At 47.7% G+C, this 27,481-nt stretch overlaps 1 protein-coding gene across 2 annotated transcripts in view; it reads right to left on the minus strand.

The window, feature by feature from the left end:
* Positions 1-3,593: 3,593 nt before the first annotated feature.
* KLHL3 (kelch like family member 3) overlaps positions 3,594-27,481 on the minus strand; it is a 116,859-nt gene continuing 92,971 nt past the window's right edge. For both annotated transcript variants that reach the window (XM_026508046.4, XM_048220850.2), the window contains 7 exons: positions 24,871-24,988; positions 24,261-24,458; positions 22,463-22,564; positions 19,291-19,419; positions 14,979-15,119; positions 12,601-12,744; positions 3,594-8,206 (listed from right to left, as the gene is read on the minus strand). In XM_026508046.4, the coding sequence (XP_026363831.1) occupies positions 8,178-8,206; positions 12,601-12,744; positions 14,979-15,119; positions 19,291-19,419; positions 22,463-22,564; positions 24,261-24,458; positions 24,871-24,988 (861 nt within the window). In that variant the 3' untranslated portion in view covers positions 3,594-8,177. The remainder of the gene's footprint in view (positions 8,207-12,600; positions 12,745-14,978; positions 15,120-19,290; positions 19,420-22,462; positions 22,565-24,260; positions 24,459-24,870; positions 24,989-27,481) is intronic.

Genomic DNA, 27,481 nt, shown 5'->3' on the forward strand with positions numbered 1-27,481 from the left:
TGCTTAGGATTTCTCATTCATCCTGCAGGAGAGCCATCCGCCCCTGATGCCAGTATAGCAAGGGAGACAGTTGAGTGAGGCTCCAAGGGGAGCCTTCCTGGCCCAGGGCCCCCACACAATCCCCTCAAAGGGTGCCAGGTGCAGAGGAAGTACCATTAGCCCTCCATGATAAGGAACCGTACATAGGCTTAGTGCTCAGCCAAGGTCATTTCAGGAGCAGAAGTGGGAGGATAGACAAACTGGTGGAGAGGGAACCCCGTGGCATTCAGAGACAGGAGGCTAATAGGAGCTTTGTAGCCAACATTGCTCATTGCCTACCCAATGTCCATGCCCCCCCTTCCTTCTCCCAGGTGCAACTCTTGAGTTCGTTTGGAGGAGCAATGTGCCCACTTAAAAGCCTTCACCTCCTCTGACTCCCCTGCAACTGAGGGCCCTGCAAGAAATCTAAGTAGTGTTCTACTAGGGATTTCTGGAAACGGTTTTCTTTCCTGTTGCAGGCACTGCCCCTTGTACCATCCCCTTCCTTCTTTCTGCAGAATCGGCAATAGCTATGGAGCATCTCTCTTACAACATGTAAGGGATGGGAGATCAGAAAGATAGGAGGACCTAGGGTCCCAATGACAGCATGGATCTGCTGTGCCAGCCTCGGATTGTTTACCTCTGGCCTCGTGGCTATGGGAGCACCATAACCCGCTCTTTGGTTAAACTACTGCTGTCATTCTGCTGTCCTGTTCAGCCAAACAATCTTGGGTGATAGAGTCCAAGCTCTGATTCTGGGAACCCGAGCAAGTTGCTTGACCTCTATCTAGCTTGTTCCCCCATCTGTGTAATGGGAATGATGAGAATAAGAACCACTACCGCTAAGAACTCACTACTGAGTGTTCCACGTGCACTCGCCCCTGCACTGAGACAGTGCCCAAAGTATATCCCAGAGAGAAGCACACTGCACAAAATAATGCCTGCCTTGGCTACCTCACTGGGCTTTTTTGAGAAACAAAAATTCCTTGAAATTTCTTAGTAATTGAAACAGCTACACATGTTATTAATTCCCCATTCCCGGGAGTCAATGGGGTCAAAGGTAGGAAGATTCTGCACTCTTGGAGCAGAAAGCCAACTCAGGAGACATGCCCCATCTCGCCCAAAAAAGAAATAAAAGGGAGTTGAACACAGTTGTACCAAAGAGAAAGAAGTCGAGTAAGTGTCTGGGGGATAAAAGCCAGCCCTTCTGCATCGTTGCACGGCTAGGCCTCCTTCCGAGATTAAACAGCTCGTCTCTCTTCTTGTGTCTCCCCTCCCTGCAGTCACAATCCTGGCTCAGGAGGGCCTGTGTGCAGTCAGGATGCTCTCAGCGATGTCACTGCACTGAGACCGTCTCTTATTCAAGCTCCTCCACCAGGCCCCGCCTCCCCGGGGCCGAGAATGTCTGCATTCCAGATTTTATGGTCTTGTCAAGTAATCTCCACAAGCTTGCAAAAGTGGTGTTAGCATCCATGTTTTACAGGTGGAGGCACGGACACTGAAAGCTAGAGCCTGGCTCAAGGCCATGGCATCAGCTTACCAGAGGCCAGGTGTGCGAACCCGCGTCTCCTGCCAAATGCTTCTGATCTGAGCCACTGGGCTGACCAGTCTTCAGCCACTTTAAGAACTGATTCCTTCCCTCTCTGCCTCCCTCTTGGTCTCTGTGTCCGTATTTCTGTAGGAGTGGCGTCTCTTATCTGGCTGTGTACGTGTGCACGTGCGAGCATCCTTCCCATTATGTTTGTCTCCCTCTGTTTCCGTCTTCCTGTGCCTCATTCTTTCTCTTGGTCTTCCTCTTGCTTGGTGTGATCCTCACACCCCTTTCCCCAGGTCTCTGTGAGTTGGTCCCCCACTCTCTGGGTGCACATGTGTCTCTCCCCTCCCCCAGCACTCATGAACACCCCAGACTGAACCTGCTGGTTACCACCACTTGAACCCTCCTCACATGCCTTTTTTCTCCTTCTGTAAATATTTCCTCAGTGCTAACCGAGTGCTAGGCACAGGACATACAGATAAAGTCAAGCAGGCTGCGTCCGCTGGGAGCTCAAAATCCACTTCTCCAAGTGTGGGGAGGGATCTGGCCAAGAGGCTCCCACTTGTCCCTTGGGTCTCTTTAGCCTGGAGAGGAGCCTGATCCCTGTGAGCTGTCCACCTGTCACCTGGGAGAGGGCAGAACCAATGACATCCTAAAGGATCCTGGGATGGTCCAGTTTGTTCACTGGAGGGGAACCCATATCCCTGAGCAGGTAGATTTGAGAATTGCAGCCAAGCCAAGTCCCCAGGCCCACTGAACAGGAGGCTCACCTGCTGTATGGCAAAGCCCAGCTGAGCTGCCCATTTTACTCTCTGGATCCGACTCCTGGCGACCACAATTACCCAAGAGGAGGAGTCGCGAAAGGGGCAAGGCGGAGCAGCTGACAGGAAACATCCAGCCTCCAAAAGGCAATGCCACCTCCCTCGGAGGTTGTCACGGGGATTAAAGATCAAGTTCTAAAGCACTTAGCAGGGTGTGTGGTACAAAATAAGTACCTAATCAAATGTGGCTACTGCTGTCATCACCACAGCGACAAATAGGATTATTTACCATTGATATAAGATGGGGATATTGTTGGTCCAAATGGCCAGGAAAGTTGGGCTTCGGTATTTTTCTTGAGCCATGTTTGCTCTTCCCAGGGACTCTTAGGTGCTTCTTAGCACCCCCTCCTCCCATCATGACCTCCTCGAGGATGCAGCAACAGATGACCAAGGACACAACTCCGGAGTGCAACCACCTGGCTCCATCCCTCTGCAGCTCTGCTACCTCACGCAAGGTATTTAACCTCTGCATTTCATACTTTCATCTGTAAAAGATAATAGTAATTCAGAAGCCCATGATGAGCATTAAATGCGTGGACAGAAGTAAAGCACTTCGAAAAGTGCCTGCCACACAGTACATACTCACTAAATGTTACCTAGTATTATATATATATATATATATGTATATATATATATATATATATACATATATATATATATATAATTTATATTGATATTTTATAAACAGACTTTAAAAGTGGTACATATTTAATAAAATATTTGTATATGTAATAAAAACATATATATAGTATATATGTATATATATGTCAATATATATATAAAATATATATTGATATTTTATAAACAGACTTTAAAAGTGGTACATATTTAATAAAATATATTTGTATATGTAATAAAAACATAACAGGACACCTAAAAAACCTCTAGATATTGTTAAAAAAAACTTCTAAAAATCGATGTTTATTTTTGGCCAGATCTCGGTTTCCTCTTCTCCGTGTCTAAGACCAGCACACCCACCTGACGATGATCACTGGACAGATGCCCACACCACCGAACACCTACTGGAGGGACTGGCCTCTCTGGGCCTCACTGAAGAAGGTCTTGGTGGGTCTGGCACTCTGCTGAGGCCAGAGAACATAGAACCTGGTACACAGACCCTGTCCAGCGGATCTTAAAGAAAAAAAATTTTAATCTGAAGATAACATGGGAATAAGACATAGTGGAGAACCTGGAATACGGAAATAAAATACTGAGAAAGGTTTTCACAGTTCAGCTTTTATTAAAATTAACATAAAATATGGGAAACTAGAACTTGATTCCTATTGAAATAATCCATTTGAAGAATGGTTTCTTCGGCTATCACTGAAACTGATGGAGACTATGACAAGTTGACTTTTACAAGATAGATGGGCTCTAACATCCAAGCAGACGATAGGAGATCAAGGACCTTACCAATGCAATGTGTTCACAGGGCATCAGTGATCAAGTCAGGTTGCCTGTGGACAACCGCGTGGACAGAGCACCCACACAGACATACACATTCAGTGTCTTGAGTCTTCTTTCAAAGTATTTTATACATCATATACAAATTGAAGAAAAAGTCCAACAGCGGTCCTTTATTGCCACTGAAATTGGGGGGAAATATTTTTCAATCTCATAACCAAAGGCAAGAACGTAGTACTAGGGCAATTTGTTTCTCCAAATGCCACGGTCACATGCACTCCTGCCTTGGTGGATGCCATACCCACGAGTCACTCAGCCCCATGACAAAGGCTGTGCAGGGGCTATGAGGTGGTGATTATCCACTCTAGAAGTCTTTTCAATTCCCAAATGTCAAAAGTGCGGCCGGCTCACCTGCTCCGTCACACAGCACACACGGCACAGCCAAACGTGAGGGGCTTAGGACTCTAAATAGTGCAAACACTTAAAAAAAAAAAAAATACATTCCAACCTCCTTGCTTCTCCAGGCAAACAAAGCCCTAAAAACTCCAGCCTACTGGAGTAGGAGTTTGCTCAACCTTCTGACCTTATCCAACAAGGTGCAAATGGGGAGCATGGAGGCAATTCAATGGCGCCTGCCCCAATAATAATAAAAATAAGAGACTGTTTTAATGAGGCTAATGGCCGATAAATACATAAAATAGAGCCTGGAGTGTAGACGCAGCTCAAGAAACAATTAAGTTTTAGGTGTAGTGTGAACATTTGTAAAGCACATGCCTAACACATTCTTAATGATCATGAGGAATGACCCCTCTTTCAAAGTTCACAGAGAAGATGCTTCTGAAAGGGACATCATCCAGCAGCAAAGGCCTTTAGCTGGTGGGAACTTCAGAAGAACAAACGGCAGAAAAGAATGAGGATTGGTTTGCTGGATCTAGGAAACTCCTGGGAGTATGCACTGCAGGGCAGGCCTTTCTCTGGAGCTTCTCCACGCCACAGCGTGCAAGGCTCAGCACCAGGCAGTGAGAGCCACCAGGAGACAGGCCAACCAGCCTCCCCCTTGCAAAGAGCGGACGCCAAAAAAAAAAAAAGTGGCCAGGCAATATAGTAAGGTAATTGCTGTGTCAGGCTAAACGTTAGTCCCTAAGCAATTCCAGAAACACCAGGGACTGTGTTTTCCAACAATCTCCCTCGAATATGGAATAAGAAAAAGGACTCAAAGTCAAAAAGACTCATCTATCTGGAACTACTGAAAAATCAGTCTTTGGAGGGTGACAAGCAAAGGGAAAATAGCTACAGGCATGAACTAGGAGAGTGAATGACTTATAGAACAGAATATTTCATTATCATGGATAATAAAAATCAATTCAAATATCCTAAAAAATTATCTTATAAAAATATCTACATTAAAAGTTTAGCCTGAACGCTATCGCTTCAGTTTTATAAAAAGGCAATCTTTGAAAGGCTCTGGCTCAGGAATATACAAACATTACACAGCAGATATCAAAGTAACGCAGCTCAAAAAGCATGTTAGGGGATATTGCCACTGGTTTGTCATGAAACAGAATTAAGTATTCTTATTGCATAGCAGAAAATGAGGTCAGTTTCATTTGCATAATACTGCAACTTTTTAGAAGGAGAGATGCCATTAGGTACTTAGGAGAAGGAACTTTGGAATTCAGAGTCTGACTTCTGTGTTGTCCAAATTAGTATCCAAGCGGCATCTAAGCGGCTTCTAACCTTGGGCCGTAATTCCATTTCATCACTGTGATCAGCTTTCAGATATACCACCCGCAAAGCTGCATTCACAAGCAGCTGTGGCCACCCGAATGGGGGGGCCAGGGGTTTGCCTACCACGTGACCAGCACAGAAATCAAGTCGCCTGTGTTCACTGTGGAGAGAGAATCGTACCTAGTGATAGAGAAACAGCAGGTTTCAAATGGCATCTGTGGGCAGCTAGAGCCGAATGGCTTTTTGGTGGTGACGTACCAGTCAGTGTTGGAGTCCCTGTGAGAAAGGACTCCTGAGGATGAGATGAACTTGGCCTCAGCAGTACTACCAGCAGGGGGCAGTATTTCCCAGGAAGGGAGACATGAGGTGGAACCAATAGCAAAACTCCAAAAGCAGAAAACAGGGCTGGCGAGCTCTCAGGGAAGGGACCCACTTTGAGCAGATGAAAAACAAGAACCTCTCCCACATATGCATCAAAGTCCAGCTCCTAGGTGTTGGGAAAGGGGGTGGGAAGTTCACCTGCAGTCTGAAATCAAGAGCTGCGTGAACAGCACATATGGGACCCCACCCCGCAGTCTCATCCCCACCAGAAACCAAAACAAAGTCCCAAACCCTCCTCAGGCCGTGAGGAAGAACACTGGCAACAAAAAGCTCATTCCATCAGCCTCCAAGCCAAGGCAGAGGTCTGAAACCATGGTCATCTCCAGTGCCAGGTGAGAACACAGCACCGAAATGAAGACATGCCTTGATTCCTTTGGCGACATCTCCTCCAGGCCCAACAAAGCTGGATATTTCAGTCTCTTCCCAAAGCCGCTAAGAATTCCGGGTGCCTTGGTGCTGCCCTCCAAATGTCTCACTGAAATAACATCTGCTCAACATAGGAAGACATTTCTTCTTCAAGAGAGTTGAGTGTTTAGTGCACAAAAAATATACAGTAAATACACAAATCAGCCAACTAGCTAGGGAGGCTACTGGCTTTCTAACTGCAGGGGTGAGCTGAGGGGGGCTGCCAGTCTCCTGCAGTATCTGCTTGGAAGTAGCCCAGTTAGATCAGAAGTCCCACATCAGGTTTCATAAAGCCCCCGACCCCTGTAAGTGGACCCCAAAATTGGGGAGCGTTAAAGCCCAGCCCCCATGATGTGAGAGTACTCTCCAGATGCAAGACCTTCCCTCCTTATGCCACAAATTCCAACATAAGTGACTTGCAAGCTGAGGAATGGTTTCACGCTTCTTTCTTTTTTTTTAATGAAAATGATTCCACGTGCCCTCAAATACCCACCTCCCCCTCCAGATGCTTGAAGTTCTGTCATTAGTAATTTTTACCTGTGAATTAGCAAAGCTCTCACCAAGCTCCTCTTTTAAAATGCAAGTAACCCTGAGAGAGATGACACATCCAGGGCATTTACCAAGGTCTCCTCCCTCTCAGGTAACACAAGGAGGAAGCCAGTATTCTGAGGGTTAGAGAGAGAGTACAGGCCCTGCAACAGGGGGAGAGCACAAGAAAAGGAAGACTAGGTCCTCAGATGGACTTGACCGTTGCCATCAAGTGCTGAGGGCCAGCCCCAGCTGGTACACCCCTCTGAAGTCATCCGTGTCCATCTAGATCACATATGACCCCCAAGGCAGGGGCAAAAATATCTTTGGGTTTGGAGGTAGGGTGACCTTTAATTTATCCTCCAAACCAGAACACTTCTGGGAGTAAAATGGGATGCTGTGAAGAATTAAGCCTGGATAATAAGTATAGATGGGGACTGTCCCATCTCAGGAAAACCCAGTAGTAGGATCCTCTCTGAGACCATTTTAGGCAGGAACTGCCTTACCACTTCGGTTTGTTGTTTTGTTTTTGTTTTTCATGTTTATATATGTATTTTTTTTCTCCAGTGTGATACTCAGGGCTTCTCCAAAGATCTAGTTTTCCCAACTGAAGAGATACAAAATCTCCCAAGCCTGGAATCCACAACCTCAAAGGCCAGTGGCCCAAGGACTAGGCGATTCTCAGCTGCTTCCTAGAGGAGAGCCCAAGGAAGAGCACCCAGGGGAGGGGCGAGGGACCCCATCTGTTCCCAGTCCTAGCACATAGAAGACACAGTGCAGGCTCAAGAATGCCCAGCCCTTCTGCCGACTGTGCCAGGAGTCAGAGCCAGTCTGGGGGCATGGTCAAAGCCACGCCCCCATCACCAGTCACTTCTGGACATTCCTGGCCTGTCCAACCAGACCTCCAGAAGACAGCAGCTTTAGTAATCTTGGGGTTCCCATGGGGCAAATCCAGAAGAGAGGTTTCTGTGATTTGATTTTTAGCACAGAAGTATCAGTAGTAAAGAAATCCAGTAGATTGTCACACATCCCCCAACTTAGTAAAATACCATGTTCTACACACACACACACACACACACACTCAGGTTCTCAGGTGTTCCCTAGAAACACACAAAAAAGCCCCAAGGTGCTGCTGGGAGCTATCAGAAACCCACTGCTCAGGGGGGAGGCCCGAACACTTCAGGGGAGCAGGAGGCAGGTCACCAGTCTCCACGCAGGATGCCACTTAGCCACGTTGGAGGCCACTTCTTGCTCCACTGCAGACTGGCAGTGAGTGGCAGCCGGCAGTCACGGTGCCACCGTTCTGAGTCACGGCAGCACCCCTCCCCTCCTCCACCTCCTGGCAGTGGGCATGGAGGTCACAAGGGCTTGTGAATCACAGCAACACCTAAGACGAAAGGGAGAGAAAGTTAGCAACTCAGCTTCTTCAAAGGTATTCAGAGTCCCAAGGAGTTCATGTCATGAGTCCAAGACATCCTAAAGCCCCAGTCAAGGGAAAGGGGCACATCTGTATCCAAACACCACAGGGCCTGAGAACTCTAACCTAACGGCCAAGTCCTGGCAAGACATTTGAACCCACAAGCACAGTCCTTCAGCACCACAGCTTAGTGGGCTCCCCTCGCATCATCACATGGACATGGTTCCTATCTCAAGGACTCCTTTTCCAACCCCAGAACTCAGCGTCGTCATAACACTCCTCGCCGTCACCAGATGCCCGGAGGCAGCTCCATGGCTCTACCTCTCCATCACTGTAAGACAAGTGACAGTGATTCATGCCTACTTTGACAAGACACTGAAGTGAACTGAAAAGAACAGTGAACCGACTTCATGCAAGTAAGAAAAACTGCATGCCAGTCCTAGCTCTGCCACCAGTCGAGCTACAGTGCGGCCTGAGGCAAGTCCGCGGACCTCTTGAGGCTCAGCTCCCATACCGTTTGATGTCACTTGACGGAAAGACCACTCCTGTGCTAAATGCTATGCTCAGAAAAACAGTCCAGACATGTCTGTCTGCGTTATGGTTTTAGACAAAGTGAACCATATGCCATGGCTAACTTCGTGAATCCACAGATGACCCTAGAATGTCTCTGCAATGTGGCAAATACTGTAGGTGGATTCAGCTGACCTCCCTTCTACTTGCTGTCCGCAACGGCAGAGACCAGCATGTGATCAACTCAGCTTCCCAGACTGCCTTGCAGCTGGCAGCGCGGCGTGCCCCAGGGCTGGCCGAGACCATTGTAAATGCACGTCTGCCACAGCTGCAGCTTTGGCTCTGTCCGCTGCCCTGCCCGGAAGAATTCTTACACACGGCACAAGGCGGTGGTGGCAGCTATTGGTAAAGCTGGCAAAATAGGAAAGGCAGGGCAAACCTGGTTTTTCCACGACAGCCTGAGCCCTAGACCAGCCCTGGACTTCTGGACTTCTTTCTCCCTGAGACAGATACCCTCACTCCTTACTTAAGCAAGTACCTACCTGCTCTTCTGGTTTCTGCAACTAAACAAAATCCTAATTTACAGGTAAGGCCTACTGGCACGGCGTAACTGACTGGAGCCTTACTTTAACATATTCCCACAATTATAAAATCTTCTGGCTGCAGATGAGATTGAGAGAACTTTGCTAAAAGAAATGCCAGGATACCCCAGTGGTCAGATTCTGCTAAGACACTGACTGCACGTGAGTTCTGGATAAGATGCAGATAGGAAAGCTCAGAGGTGGGCAGCTCCACAGTCCCCAGACCCAGATGTGCTGCCTGACTTTGACAACATCTCACCTGCACCTCAGGATTCTTACGTAAGGTAGCATTAAAAATAGTAATAATAATATAAAATAAAATAAAATAAAATAAAAATAAAAAGCAGGGTCTTGTATTGCTTTTTTATATAAACCTCCTCTTTGGGGGGCACCTGGGTTAGCTCAGTCAGTTGAGTGTCTGCCTTAGGCTTGAGTCATGGGCTCAGAGTCCTTGGGATCAGGCCTTGAATTGGGCTCCCTGCTCAGCAGGGAGCCTGCTTTTCCCTCTCCTCTGCCCCTCCCCCTGCTTGTGTGTGCTTTCTCTCGCTCTCTCTCAAATAAATAAATAAAATATAAAAAATAAAAATATAAAAAATAAAATAAACCTCCTCTTCTAATTATAAAAGTAAAATATTCTTGGGGCGCCTGGATCATTCAGTCAGTTAAGTGGCCGATTCTTGATTTTCGTCATGATCCCAGGGTCCCAGGATTGAGCCGGGTGTGGGGCTCCATGCTCAGGGTGGAGTCTGCTTGAGATTCTCGCTCTCCCCCTGCCTCTACCCCTCCCTGCCACCTGCACGCTCTCTGTCTGTCTCTCTCTCCAAATAAATAAAATCTTTCAAAAAAGTAAAATATTCTCATTTCGGAAATCTGGAAAACACAGAAGAACAAAAGGAAAAAAAATTTTTGAATCCCTTCATACAAAGAGAATCACCATTACTTTTTTGGACTATTTCCTGGCTTCTAAAAATAATCGTGATCATCTACCAAGTGGCTGCTACATGCCAGGGAGACGCTGTGCTAACCATTCCCCATATTACTGCATAACAGCTATAAGAGACTTGATATGATTTTATTCTCATTTTACAAATGAGAAAACGAGAAGTTCAGTCAGACCATTTACCTTGCCCAGAGTCCCAGGCCAAGTGGCCGAGCTGGAACTCAAGCTGAGATCTGACTCCAATATCCCCTTCTTTAAGCAGTCGCTACTCAAACGTCTGTGATGCAGGACTAACTTGACTGAGCTCACGTGGTACATACCTTGTGCGTCCTCCCTTTTAAGCCCACAGCCTGTCACGAACAGGTTCTCATGACATTAAAAACACTCCCACTGTACAAATATTCCACAGTTTAACTATTTCCCTGATGTCAGACATTAAGTAGTTCTCGGTTCTTTGCTATCATAAAAAATACTTCAAATGAATAACTATCCACCTATCTCTGCATTTCAGGCAAATTTCTTCAGATTCTAAAAAAAAAAAAAAAAAAGGATTCACTCAGTTAATGGAGTTGAAGACAAATTGCACGTTTGCTTGTCTCTTCCCCCCTACTTCTAGAGTAGACAGACAATAAAGAGGTAGACATGAAATATTCAGTACATATGTGAAATTCTAACCACTTACACCTAAATCTCCCCCTCTCATTAAGGTCCACTAGGAGCCAAGGGAGGACCCCTCACTGGCCTCGCTGTTTCGTACTAGAAAATGCCCTGCTCTTCCCATGACAGCTTTGAAAAGAGAATGAAAGTACTAATAGTTCTAATAATTAATCTTGAGAAAAGAATCACACAAAGACCAACACGCCTCTAAAATCTTTCATAGTTAGTTGACAAAAATCCTAAACAAGGGAAAAAATTAAAATAAATTCACTGCAACTGAGGGCCTGTGTTGACAACATGGGATACAAGCCCTTCAAGCCTGCAAAGCACAACCTTCCTTTGCATTGAAATCCAAACAAGACAGAATGATTGACGTTCTACTGCAAAAAGGGAATCAGAATACCCATGGAGTCATGACGTACGCTGAAGGAGATCGTGGTTGTCAAATCCTTTGGGTCATGCCTGGCACACGTTACGTGCTCAGTAAATAACTGTTAGCTCTATCGCAGTTTCTGGAAGACGAGGTACAGGTCACTGAGCTATATCATAGGTAAAGGAGTCTGCTTGTCTCCCTACGGACCCCTGGCGTCAGCAGCACCAACTTCGGTCCGACTTCCCAAACCTCACTGAACCCATCACACACACTCCCCAGGAATAAGCCTCTACAGCAACGTCATTCCTTACTCCTGCCTCCGCCTCTTGCCAGGAGTGCTTTACCCCCTCAGCTGAGGTGGTACAAAGGGCAGGGGCTCAGGAGTCAGACCTGAGTCTGAATTCTGACTTTGTCATTTTTTAGCCAGGTGGTCGTGGGCGGGTGACTTAGACTCTCCAAACCTGTTTCATCACCTGTAAAATGGAAGGATATGGTCCCATTCACCCAGAGGGTTCTTGAAAAGATGACAGCGAATGCACACAGTGGACCTAACACACCGCCCTCTGGCACAGGGAGGGAGTCCCTGGCAAAGGGCAGGTCCCACCTTCAGAGCTGATCAAGCCTCATTTCCTCCCGTAAGTTCTCACTGGTCATGCCTTAAAATGCAGACAGCATAACACATTCCATTGAGAAGTCATGTATACATTGCCTTGAAAGTCCTATTTCATGTAGACAGATCTTATCGTTCCAATTAAATTTCTGGAAAGCAAGAACTGTATCTTATTCCACCTAGGAGCCCAGAAATGGCAATGAAATTCTAAAACCTCTTATGACAAATCAGAGCAGTTGGAAGTGGCTCCTGGCAACACAGGTATTAAAAAGAATTCTGGGCCTACGTTCAGGTTCGTTGGGGAAACCCGTGCTCATTAAGGGTAACTGTCTTGCAAACCGTGAGAGACTATGGACTCTGGGAAACAAACTGAGGGCTTCAGAGGGGAGGGGGGTGGGGGGATGGGCTAGTCCGGTGAAGGGGATGAAGGAGGGTGCACCGAGTGTTATACGCAAACAATGAATCCTGGAACACTACATCAAAAACTGATGATGTACCGTATGGTCACTAACATAACATAACAAAATTTTTAAAAAGGGTACCTGTCGTGGGTACAGAATGATGGAGTGGTGACATGTGACAATTACCCGCCATCCCTGGAGGAGGCACTCGGTCCCACGTTAGGCAAGCTCACCTCCAGCTGTGCAGGGGTGGGGCGTGGGTGAAGGTGTGGTTGGGGTGCAGCACACTGACCTGCGTAGCTCCGCCCCGTGCTCATGTTGGTCGGCAGCAGCGTCCATTTGTCGGTGACAGGATTGTAGTACTCCACCGAAGCCAAGTTGCAGGATCCATCATCCCCTCCGACCACATACAGGAGCCCGTTCACTGCACAGACTCCTGGGAAGCAGAGGCCATAGGAGACATTACAGCAGGAGCCACAAATGGAATGGATGGGAAACAAATGTGGACGGCCCTGGAGGCGCCCCTCGTCCCCTTCAAGGTAGCCCAATGAACCAGCTCATAGGTCTGATTTTGCCCGACGACAACCACTGGGCCCCAAGGATCCCCCCCTTTCTAAGAAGGTCACTTCTCCAACCAGGGAGCTCTCACTGCTACATGCTCCCGTGGACATTCCTGGCCCCGGACCCTATAAATACTTAGAGAGCATTATCAGTCCGGGCCCCTCTCTACGGGAGCATGCAGCCTCCCACGTGCAGACTGAGCTATGATCAGGGAATCTCACACACGCTACTCGTGCTCTGCTTGTAAGTTTGCCCTGATAAACGCTGTTATACACATACTGTGTGGCTAATGATTGTGTCTGTGATGGCTCCACATGACTTAGATCTAAACCCACACGCAATTCCCAGGGACAAGGCGTTCCTCCCACCCTGATCTCCCAGACAGCTGGTTTGAGGGCAAAGTCTCATGCTGCAGGGAGCCGACAGTAGGAAAATGCTGTTTTGCTCATCAAGAGTTTACGAGGCCGTGGTCTAGTACACTATGTCTTCTTTCAACTACATGAAGGGGTTGGTGATGTTCAAGAAGCAGTAATTGTAAGTACTGATGAAGATAATCTCAAATACTGGTGAGAGGATAAAATGTACCAGTTTCTTGGATGGTACTAAAAGCAAATATGCTCCCTCTGGCTCAAAAATTTCACTCCTGGACTCATATTCTAAAGAAATAATTCGAGATGTGTGCACTGATTAGCCATAGGACCATTTATAGTAACAAAAGCATTACTGACAGAAAAAATGGAAATAACCTAAATGTCCAATAGTAGATGAGATTTTTAAATTGTGATACAGCTATTTAAAATATCATGTAAATCTATTTCGTGTTATAAAAAGATAGTCACAAAAGATTGTAAAGTGGATTAGAAAAGCAGGTTATAAAACAGCATTAAGTAGGATTCTACTTTTGCTATAAAAAAAAAGAAATATCTCTACGTGAATGTGTACATATATACACACTGACATCTAAACTTAATTCTCAGATTCTTGATACACTAGCTGTCTCAGGGGTTCTGTAATCCCTCGCTCATGGGTCTTAAGGCCAAATACCAAGTTATCACAGCAGGCTCAGGCAATGGGCAAACTAATAAACTCCCCTCTGTTTACACTTTCAACATATGAGCTACAAATGAGTTTAGCAAATACGTAATTTGAGTATAAAGGAAATAAATCTGCCTGAAGGTCACCTGCTTGTCTTTCCAGCCTGGGAAGCTAAGCGAAGCCCACACTTTCCTAGAGCAAAGAGGCATAAAACAAGATATACCAACATAGGACACGATCCATAGGGCAAAGTTGTTAAGGCAAAGAGCTGAATAGGGATATCGGGCTCCCAGAATAAAAATCTAAACACTCTAAGATAAATCATTCCCACAGGAAGGAAAAGAGGGAGGGGAGAGAGAGACAGGAGGTACAAAACGAAGAATATGGGAAGTGCTCCTACTGGAGAATGAATTAGGGCCCTGTTACCCCTAAAAGGAAGAAGATGGGTTTCAGGTGAGAAGTGAGAGGCTCTCAGAGTCAGGTACTGGCAAAGAAAACACAGAACTGGGGCGCCTGGGTGGCTCAGTCGTTAAGCGTCTGCCTTCGGCTCAGGTCATGATCCCAGCATTCTGGAATCAAGCCCTGCCTCGGGCTCCCTGCTCAGCGGGAAGCCTGCTTCTCCCTCTCCCACTCCCTCTGCTGTGTTTCCTCTCTCACTGCCTCTCTCTCTGTCAAATAAATAAGTAAAATCTTAAAAAAAAAAAAAAAACAAAAAAAAAAACACAGAACCAAGCATCACTGACTGGCCACGTCCACATAGCCCTGTGCTTAGCTACCCAACAGAGCCAGTGGGCAGGGGGTTTTGATGGCAGTCAGAGGGCTTTTCTGGGTGTGTGCCCACATGTGTACAAAGTCATCAGCCCCTTGCATCTAAGTGGGGGACTCTGTGGCTAGCGTTTGCATTCCTCAGCTCTCCCCTCTCCTAGCCCAGCACCTACCTAGCGAACGGCTACTCCTGTTTGAGGTACAAGCTCGGGCCCAGGTTCTGGGAGTCTCTCCACTCTGCCTTCGTCTTACAGCTGGTGTTTGCACCCACACCCCCCCAAGGGCAGAAGGAGAGAGCAGTCACATTACCTGCATTACGCCGGCACATATTCATGTCTGCCACCTGCTTCCAGGTGTTTGTTCCGGGATCGTAAACTTCAACGCTCTTCCTCACCAGGGGCCCGTCGTGCCCACCTGTGGCATACAGCTGGCCACTGAGCACCCCGACCCCTGAAACGCAGAGCACAGCATCCCAACCTCAGGCTGGCAACCACCACCAGAAACCAGGAGGCCTGGTGTCTGGTCCTGGGCAGCGTCACCAGCAGGGCGACCTGGGGAGTGCTGGTTTGTTCCCCTGGACCTCGGTGCCCTCATCTGTAGAACACACAGAATGACAGCCTGCCTGCCTCCTAAGACTGTCAACCTGAGAATCCCCTACAGATAAAGCAAAAATGACCCCGTGTCTATTTAAAGAAACATAAATATACATATATACATACATACGTGTGTGTGTATGTATGTGGGTATAACATGGGGGAAAGAGAGTTCATGTGCAAAGAAAAAAGAGAAAAGAAAAGAAAAAAAAAGGCTGAAAGACACCCTCCAAAACTTTAGGAGTAGTTATTTCCAGAGGGTCAAATCTGGCCTCCCTTTGGGCTGTGTTGCCAAGTTTTTCTACAATGTTGTATTACTCGTATTCCTCAGCCTTCTATCACACTGGTTGTGCAGAAAGAGTGCAAACTGGAAACGAGCTGCACAGCAGCTATGCTGACGTCATTACCACGCAGATGGCCCTGCCCGGGAAGCAGAACCCATTCCTTCTGCCCATGCTCTCCTCTCAGCTTGCAGAGGAGAGAGGCATTCCATCACTCCCCATGTTGAGAGGCCTGAGCCGACTCCTAGAATGGCATCGCAGGCAGGATTTAGAAGAACCTTTTAAAATCCTTTCATGCAAGTCATGGGAATAAAAGCCAGCAGGAAGGAGGGTGGCCCAGGACCCCCGAAAGAGCAAATGACCTGGTGGCCAGGATACGTGGGGTCTGGACCTGGATCTCTAACTTGCCCCTTCTAGGCCTCAGTTCTCCCATCTGCAAAGCGAGGGAGCGGGACTGCATGGGTAGCTCCAGGGGACCACGGACTACTCTGCCCCACGACAGGCTGCCTCTCAATCGGGTGGGGAGATTTTGCAAAGAGAGATTCCAGGGACTCATTCCTGGAGACCCTGGCTGGGAATGAGAACAAGGACCTCAGGTGATTTGGGGATGTGCAGCCACGTGTTGGACCTGAGCCCTCGATTTCTAGGACATAAGCTTCCCATGGACAAGGACCCTGTCTATCTTATCTCATCTGTTTCCCTGTGCCTGGCGGTACTGGGTTTATTGTTTGAATGACGAAATATGTAAAATCCCATCTAGCAATTATGCTGCTATGCTAGTGGGTTCTCACAGTTGCCCGAAACTAACAGCAGATGGTGGTGTTGTATCAACAACGGCTAGCTAACAGACTTGGGTTTAAGACAATTCAGCGTGTTCCAAAGCAGCCTCATCTGCCCACCCCTCTTCCAAGCTCAGCAGGACCCAGCTCAGCCTGGTCCCAGAGTTGGACTCTTTACCCCCCAACCGTTTGCTAGCATAACTCATGCCCTACTGAAGAAGCAAGCAGCATTCCAGACCCTTGGGGTCCCGCCCGTCCTTCTGTAGCCTCTTCCACAAACGTTCATGCAGAGGTCTCCCAGACCCAGAGCCACGGGGGCTGCTGGCACTTTAAAGGGCCCAGAGGCAGCCAGACACCAGAGTCTTTGAGTCTTCAGCCACCAAAGAACACTCATCATCCAAGTATGTGGGTTCTCCACTCTGGAGATGTGGTTTTCCCAAATCTTAGGGACGTGAAGCACAAAATGAAAGCGGACCTGGGAGCCTGACACCACGGCTCTGACAGGAAGGTGAGTAAAGAGTCTGCCTCTGGCCGACAGAGCATCCCCTAAATTGAGTTAACCCAGGGACACAGGCAGGAGAGATGCCACTGTAAAGGGCTGCTAGCCCAGGTAAAGGTAAGGGCAGCTCAAGTGAACTCCACACAGCAACAATCCCTGGGAAGCCAGGCAGAGACAGAGCTGTTCGCCCCCAGAGGCAGCTCTAAGGCAGGTGAGGCAGGTCTGAGCTAGTGGCTCCACTCAGGGCTGCCCCTCCACACTTTCTGCTTGAGACATTCTAGAAGCAGCCCTGTATCTCAGGGCTGCCCCACTCCTCCTGAGCTGGCCCTATATCCTTGAGCTTTGAACTTGCTCTCACACCTCAAGTCACAGAGGATTCCTAGGAGGTTCAGAGACAACTCTACAAAGACTCCATAAACCACAATTACTAAAAGAGCTCTACGAAGGGAGAGGAGCCAAAGGATGTGGGAATTACCCTGCCCTCTAAGGAACATCTACTACAACCCGCTCATTTCATGCCTGACAAATCAGAAGCCAGAAAGGGGGAAGAGACGTGCCCAAGGTCGCGTGGCAAGTTCGAGCAGACCCAGCACTAAAGCACGGGTATCCTGACTTCCAGACATTTGCTCTATGTTCTGTTCAGGAAGGGCCAACTGGTCAGAAGCACCAGAAACAAGCCCACTAAAAATAGCATTCCAAACACAAACGCTTCTTAAATGGGACCATACACCTTTTTTCTCTTCTAACCAGTGAGCACACAAAGCTTTTTGAATAATATTAAGAAAGCATAATTTTTAAGGAATGCTGAGGAAGTGGTCATGTGTTCGGTACTATAAAGTGAGATCACAATTCGATCTTCAAAAATACAAAAAAGAAAAGATATAAAAAAAGAAAGACCTTGAAGGCATTATACCAAGTAAAATAAGTCAAACAGAGAAAATATCATATGATCTCCACGTATATGTGGAGTCTTAAAAAAAAAATCAAAACTCACAGTGTAGAGAACAGACTGATGGTAGCCAAGGGCAGGGGTTAGAGGGTGGGCCAAAAGGGCGAAGCTGGTCAAAAGGTACAAACTTCCAGTTACAAAATTAAAAAGTCATGGGAATGTCCTGTACTGCATGGCAACTATAATTAATAATACTGTATTTCACATCTGAAAGTTGCTAAGAAAGTAGGTCTTACAAATTCTCATCACAAGAAAAAAAAAATTTAAGACTATGTGTGGTGGCCGTTGTTAAGTGTATGTGGTGATCAATTCATAATATATACAAATACCAAGTACTGATGTGGTAGACCTGAAACTCATACAGTGTTGAATGTCAGTTACACCTCAATTTTAAAAAACACAAAAAAGAAAAAGAAAGAGCATTGTGGATGAAAACTCCCAATGGTGGCTTCCCTTGGCAAAAGGCAGACAACCTTACCACCAGTCCCAGGCTGGTCAACACCCACCACCCCCCGACAGAACCAGAACGGAGAGCCAGGGCCCAGTGTCCAGTGTCTCTGTTTGTCCTCTCAGACCCTTTCTTTGGGCCTCTAAGATGATGGTTCCACTTCCTGGAAAATCTCCAAGGAGCCCACGGCTCCTAGTCTTCCCACAGGATTCAGAAGTGAGCCACACTTGCGAAGGCCTTCCCTTTCCATGTGGGGAGGAGGTGGAGTGGGGGAGGGCAAGCAGGGAGAGAGAGAGAAGTTTATCTCCAAATAGGAACAATTTCAACCCCCAAGACAGAGACTCCAGACAGGCAGACTTCCGTTTCATCCACCACACAGGGACAGCTGTGCTCACCCTGCTACTTTCTAAGAGTGAGACTGTAATCATTTAGGGGTCAAAAACGCTAACTTTGGACACAAAGCTGAGTGGGAATCCTATTCTACCAGGTATACGACCTTGGGCAAATGACTTGCCCCCTGGGCAACTTACTTTCTGTTGAGTGGCACTGATGTTGTGTCCACCTCTTAGGGCAGTGGTGAGGATTAAATAAATTCAAGTACAGAAGGTACTTATTAGGACAGCACGTGGCACATAGCGAGCCTTCACTTCCCAGGGATGTGGACATCTCCACAGAAATGGAAGGGATGATGGTGAAGAGAATATCTCCTGCGAGGGGCTTGCGTTGAGTTACAAAGGTGCCAGTGGCATCACAGACTTTAAAAGGAAAGAACAGGGGGGTGCCCGGGTGGCTCAGTCGGTTAAGCATCTGCCTTCGGCTCAGGTCATGATCCCACAGTCCTGGGATCGAGTCCCACATCAGGCTCTCTGCTCATCAGGGAGTCTGCTTCTCCCTTTCCCTCTGTGAGCTCTCTCTCTCTCAAATAAATAAATCAATCTAAAATTTTTTTAAAAAATAAATAAATAAATAGGAAAGAACGGGAAGGTAAAATCAGGTAGAACATGCACCTGCTGGTCTCCAGACCCCCCTGAGAGCAGATCAGACACAGCCTGCACCCTGAGGCTCCCCGTACCTGCTCCGCTGCGGCGGGTGCTCATGTCCGCCACGTATGTCCACTCATTGGTTGCCGGGTTGTACTGCTCCACGGTGCTCAGGCACTGGCGAGAAGCCCCGTCGTAACCTCCGACAGCGTACAGCTTCCCTGGAACAGACGCGGTGGCTGAGGGTGGTGCCGGCTGAAACCCCATCTTTAACCCACGGGGGCACCTTCACCTCCATCAGAGTTCAGGGCCCCTTTCCTCTCTCCAGAGACCACAAACCAGACTAAGCATTCTTCACATCCCTTCTACTTCCTCGTGAGCCATGAGGCTCCCTGAAGCAGTACTGAGCATCTTTCTAAATAAGCACCTTATATACCCCAAGCAGAGCTATGGCCTGGCACCGCCCGAAGGGGCTCAGCCTACTCTTGCTAGTGCACAACATGAGATCTTCTCCAGAATAAGGCGACAAAGACACGAAAAGCTAGAGGGCCCCAGCTACAGGCAGGCAGGGTGACTTTCTGGCTAAAGGCTCACAAGAGCAGACAAAACAAATACAGGAAAATATTCAGTGAGAACTCAAACCCTGCGTTCACCATCAGTCGTGCGCTCCAACCACAATGCCAGCAAATGGAGCATGTGGGTGGAGTTCTCTGCCTGCGCTCTGGGCCGGGCTGGCTGGAAGCCATCTCTCAGCTCCCTTGTGACCTTTGAGCCATGCACAAGATCCCCGAAACACCACTACCCATTTTTAAAATAAAAATACCGTAAGCTGCTCCCCAAAAGCATCATTTCTGCCTGGGGCTGAGTGTGAGGCTGGACATGGGGCAGGAAATGGGCATTAGAGTGCTCCCAAAGAGCAGAGATTCCAATATGGAGGGTCTCCTCTCTCTACCCTCCCCCCCCCTTGTGGGGGGGGGGGGGGCGCGGGGAAGTCCTACTTCACCTGTGGGCCACAGATTGATGGAGAACAAAAGAGTTATAACAAAGATCTTAAACACTAGCTGTAGACTAAATAAACACCACCCACTGCCAATCCACTTAACAGAGTTACTAATTAAAAGATGTTTGTCACTGTGTGCTTTACTAAGGGAGAGATAACAAAAGTACAACTATTATTTGGAAGTCTGTAATTCTTTTAAGTTAGAAAGAGGCTCAAAACGGTGCCATATCATCACGACTATTGCCCTATCAAATGTAAAATTGTTTCTTCCTCTATCATGGAGGCTGGTTTTGTTTTCTGCCCCAGAGTCCTTTCCAGTGGACTTGCTAAAAGAAAGGGACACCTCGTCCCCAGTTCTGCCCTCACCTAAGCCAGAAGAAAAATGCCTGATCCAGAAGCTCTTCCAGAGTCCAGGCTGCTCCTGTGACGTGTGCTCGCCAGGACACAACCGCCTACCCACCCAGCTGCCCACCGCTCACCAAAGCCTAAGTCACTCAGATAGGAGGAAGGCCTGGCGTGTGGAGGAGATGAGAAGCTCCCGAGGGTCCCCGCAGGGTCACTGAGACCAGGCAGCCATGGCAGGAGATGGGGAGAGGGAGGAGAGCACCATGACGACATGGAGAACCATACCTATAAGGCCACAGGGAAGCAGAGGCCCCCTAAGATCCTCCTGAAACATTCTCATCAGAGCTGTGAGGAGGCCCCTCTGCTGCTGAGGGTGACCCACAGCCAGAGAGCTTCACAGTCAGGGTGCACAAGATCAACACCTTGCCAGGCTGTCGTCTGTCAACAGCACACTACAAGACAGCATTCCTCCCACACACACAACGTGCTCCCAGGAGTCCTTGTCAAGGGGACGATTTCAAAGCATCATCATGGAAGTAACTTCTCTAACCCCCACCAACCATATTGACCTTGCGTCAGCTGAAAAAATACCCACTCAAGGTTTCTCCTTGAGTCTCTTAACAGGGCCTTGCTATTTTTAACCCCTACTCTATTGTTTGATATTCCTGGCTGAGGAACAAGGGGGGAAATGGGAAGGTGGCTAGACAAAGCACTTACATTTGGCAGACAAATCAATTTCTGTTCCACCAGGAGGATGAGATTGCAAAAAACAATTTATCTTGATAGGAGGACAAAATCCTTGCACTCACCAGGATGACTTATTTAGTCTGTTAGAACGATGTACTTTTAAATGGAAATTTATGTAATACTGGTACAAACCAAGAAAGGCAGTGAGAGAAAAGAATATTTCTGTTAATGTCTAATCACTGCACATTACACTCTCCCCAGAGCAAGTACGTGTGTTCTCGGGGGGTGCACATGAGAGAGAGAGAGAGAATGTCTGCATACAAGTCCAAATGCACAGGTATTCCAGCTAAATTCCCTCTTTTAGGACAGGCTAATGAATCAGTGTTGTCCTACAAAGGATAACATTTTAGTCCAAATCATATTCTATACTTTAAAACACTGAATTCATACGTATTTATAAAACTCCCTATTAGCATTTGCTAATGGTCTGAAAGAGTATAGCATAATGGAAAAAAGCACTGAGTTGGGAGTCAGAAGACCTGCACTCAAGGACTGCCTGTGCCGTTGACTAATGGGCACATCACGTGCCCCTCTGGCACTCCATTTCCCCATCTGGAGAATGGAGAAAATCAAAGCCCTGCCTATCTCCTTCAAAAGGAATTGGGGAACAAAATTTGTATATAAAAGATCCCTTTATAAACTACAAAGCCCTGTCTAACTGTGCCCCAGACGTCATCCCTCCCACCCACCTGACCCCACACACCCTTCCTGATGAGAATAGAACTCTAACACCCACCTGTCCTTCAGTGACAGTAATCAGACCTGGGAAGAAACACCCACCTCAGTCAAGGCTCTGTAAATGTGTTAATGGTCAACATAGGAACAGGAGGACAAAATTAATGAAACAAAATGAACTCTTACCCCCACCACACTATACTCCTAGGTTATATGCTGACTCTAGATTCCTCAACCTATAACAGAACTGTTGACAAGGGGCCAAAGGGATAGGCCGGTGTTTCCGCTTAGGCTCCTCTTACTCCTCCCAACACAGCTGGCCACCCGCTAGCCTTGAGCCAGTAGCTGCACCTCTCTGCACCTCAACTTTCCTCACCTGTTCTGTCAGGATGCTAGCACCTGACTCACAGCTGTGATGGGAGGAACAGAGCTGGGGCACTAGGACAAGACCCATGGGCTGGGGCACGGATGGGCCGCCACCCCCTGCCATTCCTTACCCTCCACGACACCCACACCCACGCTGCTCCGCCGCGTGTTCATTGGGGCCACGAAGAACCACTCGTTGGTCTTGTAGCTGTAGGCTTCCACGGACGCTAGCCCTGGGAGACAAGAGACTCATGAGATTTCTATGGTGCGAGGCCTCACCCAGTGTGCCGAAGGGAGGCTGGGGAGGGTGAGAAACCCGCGTGTGTGGCTGAGCACCACCTCTCCCTCGCAGTGCCGTCTGGGGCACCTCCCTGAAGCACATCTACAGTGAGTCTACCTGAGAGGTCCACTGAGGCCTGACTCAGGGTGGATCAAGAGAGGACACGGGGCTGGGGCACCTGGGTGGCTCAGTTGTTAAGCGTCTGCCTTCGGCTCAGGGCGTGATCCCAGGATCCTGGGATTCAGCCCCACATCGGGCTCCCTGCTCTGCTGGGAGCCTGCTTCTTCCTCTCCCACTCCCTTGCTTGTGTTCCCTCTCTTGCTGGTTGTCTCTCTCTCTCTGTCAAATAAATAAATCTTAAAAAGAGAGAGAGGACACGGGGGTATAACGGAACTGCCCTGCAAACGTAAACTGTTATCCTAACAGAATGGAGGGAAAACCTAGGTTGCCTCACCAAACACCTTCTTTTCCCTTCTCTTCCTCTACATTAGAAGCTAGAAAACTCAACACTTACCTTCCCAGACTCCCTAGGGGTGACCCAGTCAATGAAGCCCAAGTAGAAGTCTGATGGGCATTTGTGAAATAGGCTTTCTTTTTCTGATACAAGTGCCAACACCAACCTGGAATACAAATGTGCTGGCTGGAGCTGTAACAGCCATCTTATGATCAGGAGGATACAGCCAAGAGATGTTTAAAGAGGTTGGCCCCAATATTCTTGAGCAAGTGGATGAAGTGAGCAACTGCCAACTTCCAGACTCCTTATTTCATGGGTAAAACAGTACCTCTCAATTGTTTCAGCCACAGTTGAGTGAGGTTTTCTACTTGCAGCTGAGAGCAATTTCTAAAAGAAACAATGCTCCACTCCCCTTTCTTCTCTTTATTACTCAGGTTCTGCCCACTAGAAGCAGCCCCTGGAGTGGCTACAGACCCTGGAATTTTATGAGAGAGGCAAAGAGAGGACTGGGAAAGGTTACCAAGAGATAAAGACATAAATGAAAATTCAGGGAAGTAAAAAATATTGTTTTCCACATCCCTGGGAGCATTTCAGTGTAACAGAGTTACTGTCTACAGAGACTTTCACTTGGAAGTATAGGAGAGAGGAGATAATCTCTCCAAGTCCACATCTATTCATAGCTTCTGATTTGAACTCTAAAATGACATAGAAGCCAAGAGCAAGGCGATGCTCCTGCAGTGGCGCAGCTGGGCAAAGCTTTATGGGGCAGTAAAAGGGCAATGGACAAAGATGGAGGGCCCGAGCCAGGTCTCTCCCATGGCTGAACCCCAGCTCCCTTGTCCGTTCAGCAGAGGGTTCGGACAGTCCTGAGATGCCCTGCAGCTGAGCATGCTCTCTAAGTCTCGTCTTTTGAAAAAATGGGTTTCCAAACAATGGAAAGGAGAAAAGGACCTCTTCTGAGTGCAGGATCCTTCCTAGAGTCCTAAAAATGATAGCATGTGGGCAGTTATATATCCTGTGTGTAGGAAGGCCTGGCTCTGGCAAACAAGGTAGGAGATGAGGCAGGATGAGTATGCTGTTGAGGAAGGAGCTATGGATGGACAGAAGGTTGGCCCAAGAACTGGCTGAGCAAACCAGGGTTGCACTGAGGGCATGTCCCAGGCTGGGAGGAGTGGGGACCACATCCCAGACCTACCAGTACTGCCATCAAAGCCCCCCACGGCGTAGAGCAGGTCATTGAGCACGGCCGCACCCAGAGTGCTCCGGCGCTCCTGCATGCTGGCGATGGACGTCCACTGGTCCTTCACACCATCATATACATCCACTGTCCGCACGCGCAGTGAGCCGTTAAACCCGCCCACAGCATACACGTGACCAGCCATGAACACCACACCTGAGGCACAGGAAACCAAGGCATCGAGGTCATCTCAGGTGGCTGATCACTCATGCGGTGACGAAGAGTGACAATGGGGGAGCCAGGCAGTCACATGAATAATTCACCACAGACAGTGATCCCCAACTTTACAGAACTGGAAGTCATCATGGGGCTCAAGGATTTCTATTCATATATGCTTTTCCAATGTTGTTTGATTCAAGCAAATATTCGTCCTAGCGTGAAGTCCCTAAGCACATAAGAACCAACCCCAGAAGGGGCAGCCAGAAATTGGGCAAGTGGGGAAGGAAGAGCAAGAGAGTCTGTAATGCACAGATGTTTGCGGAAACAAGGAGCAGGGGAGGGTTTCCGGCTGTGAGCAGAGACAAACTGGGGAAAGGCAGGCTGCAAAATGACAGATGGTGCCGCTCACCTGCCCTGCATCTCCTGGAGGGGAGCTCAGCAATCTGGTCCCACCGCTCCTCTTCGAAATCATAGCACTCCACGCTGCGGATCGCCTTGGGGGCCTGGCCACCAACCACAATCATGACCTCCAGAAAGACAAACAGACATTAGCTGGGTCTCCCCAGCTAATGGATGTGTGCGTGACCAATCCCTGGTTCTTGCACACGCCAATTGCCCAGGGTCTGTGAGTGACCTGACATGCCAGTTTACAGAGTTACATACATGGAGATGCTACCCTGAATCACCAACAAACAGGACAATTCAAGAAAAGTCTAACAGGGACATCTTGCCACAGAAACACCATCACAAGGTCTACACTTCCCAAATACTTCTGCTCAGGGCTAAGCCGGGGGTACATGCAGCCACTCAAGGCATGCTCTACAATCTCACTGACCTCAAGGATTTGGGATAGGAGGACGAAATTTTGTATCAAAACAAAATATTCCAAAATATATATCAAAACCTGAATCTATTTTGGAATAGCATGTAGAACTTGGATGCATGTTTAGGAGAAAATTACTTCAAAAATATTTCTGAATACACAGACTACAGGGAACACTTATTCATTGCAGTCTGGGGCAAAACTGTGAAAGACTGCTCTGGGGGAGTGGCCACAAAAATGTATGTAACTGATGATGCTCTGAAAAATAGCACTAACGATACTGTTCCCACAAGTATGGTAGTAGCTACCACCGCCAGTCGCCGTGTGAAATGTGCTGTCATTTACGTGTCACCATAACCCTGTGAGACAGATATTACCCATATTGACAGATGAGGAAATTAGAGCTCAGAGAACACAAGTAAATTGCCCAAGATCACACAGCTGAGAGCGGCAGAACAGAGACCAAAAACCAGGTCTACCTGACTTGGAGGTAAAGGCAGCCCCGCCCCTCTCCTGCTCCTGAGACAGGGTCCACACAAAGACAGCTCCCCACATCCATGTTTTTCAAACTGCAGGTCCCATTTCATGAGCGGGTCACAAGATGAAATTTATGCATTGCAACCAGCATACTTTTAATAGAGCAGCACAGAAAATACAGGAAGGGTGTTATTTCATGAAACATTTGTTGTGGTTACACACACGTAGGTGTCTCCTGGATAACAATTTAAACATATTTCTTAGCGTAGGGTACAGTTGGAAAAAAAAAAGAAAGAATGAGAGCCACTGTTCCAGCTATAGTAGAACCGCGGCATTTAACTGCGGTATCCCTGTTGCTGTGACTTTTGTCATGCATTAGTCATCAGTAAAAAATAAAGTAGTCAAGTTAACAACAGTGTATGCATTTTAATAAACTTGTGCAAATTCATGGTCATCCCCAAAAGGACATCACGCTCACTGGCATTCCAAGATGCCTTCTTCTGTGGCGAGAAAGGGGTGGAAGTCACAGGCACTTGGAGTCTCGGGATGTTCTCATTACCTATAGCTTGTATTATTTCCTCCAATGGTCCTCAAGCTTCAGTGTGCATCAGAATCACCTCGAGGGTTGTTGAGACACAAATTATTGGGCCCCTGCCAGAGGTGCTGATTGAGCAGGTCTGGAGTGGGACAGAGAATGGGCATTTCTAGCAAGTTCCTGGTTGAGGTTGATGCTGCTCTTCCAAGATTCATACTTTGATAACCAGTTTTCACCGTTGGACCACAGGGATTTGCTGACAATGTTCCATTAACAATTTCTGCCACTATGGATTACCATAGTACTTTTACTTCTCCACAACACATATTTGGGGAGAGGAGGGATGATCAACATCTCTGTGAGCTCATAGGAGTACATGCCTCAGGTGAACAGCATCTACCCCAGGAAGTAGAACTGGGGACGACAACAACTGCTCGTCCATCATTTATGCCCCAAGATTCCAAATCCAAGCTCACCCACTGCCCACCTGGGTGGTCACAGCCATCTGTGATCAAATGTGGGTATCTAATGTTCAAAAACTCAGAACTGACTTTTGGAACATTCCAAAGGAACCCAGGACAAACAGTCCAAGCTTAGAGCTACTGTGACTGCTTCTGGAAATAAACATTCTACATCTGACTCTCCTTGATCCAGCTCAGAGGGTCTGCTGCCCTGTGTCAAGAGTGGACCTTTTAAAAGAAAAGCTGAATTTGACATTACTTCCCTTCTGTAATCCTTTGCTTAGACAGGCATCCATGAACAGTTTAAGGGGGATGGTAATGAACACAGCCTCTTGGCAAACTCACGCCATGCCCACCTTACTCCTCTGGGCCCCAGTGACTTGCCGCGCATTCTTAAACATGCCTAGTACATGCACGGTCCTTCTGGTTTTGAGTTGGTAAAGCTAAAATGAAGGCACAATACTGTAACAATTTTCCATGAAATCTGATTTTGGGCAGTAAGTAAAAATAAAACCAGGTTTTAGTTTTCTTTCTGCAATGACCTCAGGCACTCAACACCCTCTGTCCCCTCTCTGTGAAACATTCTTCCCCCTTTCTAATCCTTCTGCTCTAACACATGCTCATCTTTCAGGTCTCAGTTGACCAAGGGTCACCTCCTCCAAGAGGACCTCTCTGATCTCACATCTGAGTTACTGTCTCTTCTCTGAGATCACACATACCCTGT

The sequence above is a fragment of the Ursus arctos genome, unplaced genomic scaffold (genome assembly GCF_023065955.2).
Source record: "Ursus arctos isolate Adak ecotype North America unplaced genomic scaffold, UrsArc2.0 scaffold_5, whole genome shotgun sequence".
In the NCBI taxonomy this organism is placed as follows: Eukaryota; Metazoa; Chordata; class Mammalia; order Carnivora; family Ursidae; genus Ursus; species Ursus arctos.